We start from the raw sequence: 3,891 nt of genomic DNA, 5'->3' as shown, positions 1-3,891 counted from the left end.
CTGAGCATGGCTAGTCTAATGAAGAGAAGGGCCAGGGGAGACATGATAGCAGTGTTCCAATATTTGAGGGGCTGTCAACCTATTTTCCAAAGCATCTGAAGGCCAGACAAGGAATAACGGATAGAAATTGATCAAGGAGAGATTCAACCTGGAAATAAGGAGAAATTTCCTGACAGTGAGAACAATCAACCAATGGAACAGACTGCCTTCAGATGTTGTTGGTGCTTCATCACTGGAGTCTTTCAAGAAGAGACTGGACTGCCACCTGTCAGAAATGGTGTAGGGACTCCTGCTTGGGCAGGACAATGGATTAGATGACCTACAAGGTCCCATCCAACTCTGTTATTCTAAAAAAAAAGTGGCAGTTGACACATGCCACACATTTTTTAATCAGACGCCTTAGAGAACATATAAGCAGTCTTCGAGAGCATACAACCAGAATTAGTTACAATTTCCCTGTTCTACGACATGAAATTCAGGAGTTGAAACATTCGTGTAATTTGGGTTTGTACTGTTATTGCTATATTTTGATCTAAGAATTATAGTACTATTTATTTATTTATTTAGAAAATTTTCTAAATTAAGTAATTTTTTTCTAGCTATATTCCTAATAATTGAGAACTATTGAGATATCAAGAATTATGGATAATGCATCATCATCACAATCATGAAAACCTACAAGCATTATTTTGTCTAACTTGCTACAGTGATTATTTATTTTTAGTTAGTATGGGTCCTGCTGTTTTCTGCAACGTGAATGCATAGTAATCCTGTTGTTTGATTAAATAGAATTTTTAAAAAAAGAATGTTGCCTAATTTCTTGTAGTTCTTTCCATCGTGATATATTTTCATGCAATTGTTAAAATGTTTTCTTTTTTAGATCTAATACAGTGTTACTTCATGCGTTCTTAAGTATTATCTTCCTAATTTAAATCACGTGGTACTGAAACAATCTAAAATCTGTTCAAATTGATGCTAGGCTCCACTTTTCTTTTAAATTTAAGACTGTAAAGAAGGGAAGAAAGGGGGGAAAAAACCCTTTACCTGCTACTTTTTCCATACTGGACCTCTGTTCCAAGAACAAGAACAAGCTAGGCTTTTTAATTTTGTTTTTATCTTTTCCCAGACTAGTTAAGAACATTTTTGTTTTCTTTTTTGATATAAATGTTTTTGTTCCTGGTTGGATTATTTACAAATGAAAGGCTTTTGTTCCTGAATTTGAATAGCATCTTAATCTTGCAAATTGAGCACATATGGCACAGTGTTTAGCTTTAGAAAGCTGTTGATCTGGATTTAACTTCAAACAATGAATTCACCATGTGGTCTTAGCCCATCTTCCATTCTCTGAGAAGTCTCAACCCCAATCTGCATATGGTATCCAGGATCTACTTTATGCGGATGATACTGCATCATAATTAAATATGCAGAATTTTAATATTGGAAAACAGTTGGCTCTACCTCAATATATATTGTCTTAGTCCAGTGATGGCGAACCTTTTAGAGACTGAGTGCCCAAACTGCAACCCAAAACCCATTTATGCATCGTCGAGTGCCGGGTGGGTTAAAATTGACTGATTGAACCCTTTCTTTTTTTTTTTTGCACACGGCGGCGGAGGCCTAAAGCAAAAAGTTTTTATAAAACCCAGCTGAAGGCCTAGGACTGGGGCGATGGCGCACGTGCCCACAGAGAGAGCTTTGAGTGCCGCCTCTGGCACCTATGCCATAGGTTCGCCACCACTGTCTTAGTCTTACAACAGTCTTACAAGGTCTTACTTACTTAACAGTCTTACAGTCTTACTTAGTCTTACAAGGAAGGACAGGCAATCTTGTTAGTTCTGAGGGCTATGTCAGGTATCAGGCCATAAAATGTGTGCACATTCAGATAAAACACATGCACAAATATTCATTGCATGTAGAACCACACATCTGACTTTATCGTGCAATAAATTAATATTATCTCCATTCTGAAGAGGCGGGGGGAGTCATAAGATACTTAGTGCCATTTTCCAGATCATGATGTCTTCCAGATATTTAGGACTTCAGTTCTCACCATTCTTGAGGGTATTGTGATAGAAAAAGATGTAAATAACAAGGGATACTTCCCTTGTTCATAATTTAGTTTTTAAACTATTTTCTTTTTTTCCCCTCTCCCACACTAAATTTCTGCAATTTAGCTTGCAAGCACAAGTTCAAAAATGCAGACAGGCCTTCTCCCATTCAATTGTGACTCCCATTTGGGAAGGTTCCCCTTCCACCTGTGGCCTTTGAACTACACCTTGAAAACTTTTCCTAGGTATTCAGGTAGGAAGTGGTTAATAAGAGAGAGTAAAGCAGGATTGTCTTCCTTTCAAGTAGTACAGAGATACTGTGGGAAGAAGCCTCTGATTTCATCACTCCTGCAAAAGGAATGTGGAAAAGCCGCACTGTCTGTCGTTCTTGTGTGTATAACCCAAATGGCTCATCCATTCCTCACTGATAGGGGACGTGTCCTGGCATTTCCGCATCTAGTTCTCAGGTGAAATTGAGAGCAAGAATGGCAGGTCGCAGCTGGACACGTTCTGATCTCTAAAGGTACAGCATTTCAAAGAGAAAGTGAGCAGGAGATTCACTTTTTGGAAAATATGAGGCATTCTTCTCCAGAATTAATGTCACATTCTAGGAAACACTTTTCTTCAATAATCTTTCGGGGAACTCTTTAAAGAACAATTTCCTCCCTTTTCGTACTTGTTTTTCTCTACAGAAAATGCAGGCTTGCTTTGGATTGTGTTTCACAAAACTGTCAAGCTGGACGTTTTAATGGAAAACATTGTGTTCATCTTAATGCTGAGAAATTGAGGACATCTGTTCCTCAACCTATCTAGATCGCTGTCCTCTTAACGTTCACTCGAATTATGAAGATTTTTCAGCTGCCCTTAATGGACTGTGACTTGCCAGAGGAATTGTTAGATTTTTATAAAACTACAGGAATATCTTTCTGGAAACTGAGGATAAGGCACCAAGGAAAAGCATAAAGATTTGGAGACTTGAGAATTAATTGGGTTGATGTGCTACAGTAGGTTTTGAAGCTAGCCCGAATACAGAATTTGCTAGCATTGAGGAACAACAGTGGTGAATATAAACTCTAACTGGAGTCCGAGGATGGATCCCAATGATTTTAGATACCCTTGCAATGGCAAGCAGTCAGCACTGGATGTTCAATCCTTAACCAATAATCCGGAACTCCTGAGTGCTACTTGGGCCACCGCAGAAAGCCTGGGTGGTAGTAAATTCTGCTCTAACAGGCTCCTTCAAATCACCAAGAATCTACGAGACATAGATAAAAAATTCCAGTGTTTTCGGGAACTTTTACAGCAAGATGGTAAGTACTAGAAGTTTTTTATTTACTGGAGTGTGTTTTGTCAATTTCATCTTGTGCATTTATTTATTAAACAAATTTATTTAGCCACCCAAATCACACACAGTGACTCTGGGCCGTGCACAACATTAAAAATCTGCAATTAAAAATTCACAATTTATCACCGTCCCCCACATACCCTCCACCCCATGGTGCTGACAGCAGAATCAGACAAGCCACTTAATTGGCTCCAAATGTGATCTCCAAGCCTGCTGACCAAACCATGGCTTCAAGGCCTTTTAGAGAAGTAACAAGTTGAGGCCAATCTTATCTCTGAGGGAATGATATTCTATTATTTATTAAACAAATTTAATAAACATCCTTTAGGTGATCAGAGGAGACTACTACCCCATAAGAACCCTATGGTGTAGGATGCCAGTTTAATCTCTTATTTCAAATTCTGTATTTTGTTTGAACCACAGTTCTTTTTGGTTCCCAGAATTTAATTTCTCCCCCTCCTCAAAAGATGTGTTTAAATATTGGTTTTTTTCTTTCTC

At 38.3% G+C, this 3,891-nt stretch overlaps 1 protein-coding gene across 1 annotated transcript in view; it reads left to right on the top strand.

Moving 5' to 3' along the window:
- Positions 1-2,521: 2,521 nt before the first annotated feature.
- The window catches only part of GMIP (GEM interacting protein), a 78,356-nt gene continuing 76,986 nt past the window's right edge, over positions 2,522-3,891 (top strand). Inside the window, exon 1 of the mRNA XM_029284095.1 lies at positions 2,522-3,358. Coding sequence (XP_029139928.1) covers positions 3,139-3,358 — 220 coding nt within the window. The 5' untranslated portion in view covers positions 2,522-3,138. The remainder of the gene's footprint in view (positions 3,359-3,891) is intronic.

Source organism: Protobothrops mucrosquamatus, unplaced genomic scaffold, assembly GCF_001527695.2.
Source record: "Protobothrops mucrosquamatus isolate PMUCROS unplaced genomic scaffold, P.Mucros_1.0 scaffold370, whole genome shotgun sequence".
Lineage (NCBI taxonomy): Eukaryota > Metazoa > Chordata > Lepidosauria > Squamata > Viperidae > Protobothrops > Protobothrops mucrosquamatus.
The sequence above is the reverse complement of the archived record's forward strand: the minus strand, read 5'-3'. Positions and strand labels throughout refer to the sequence as shown.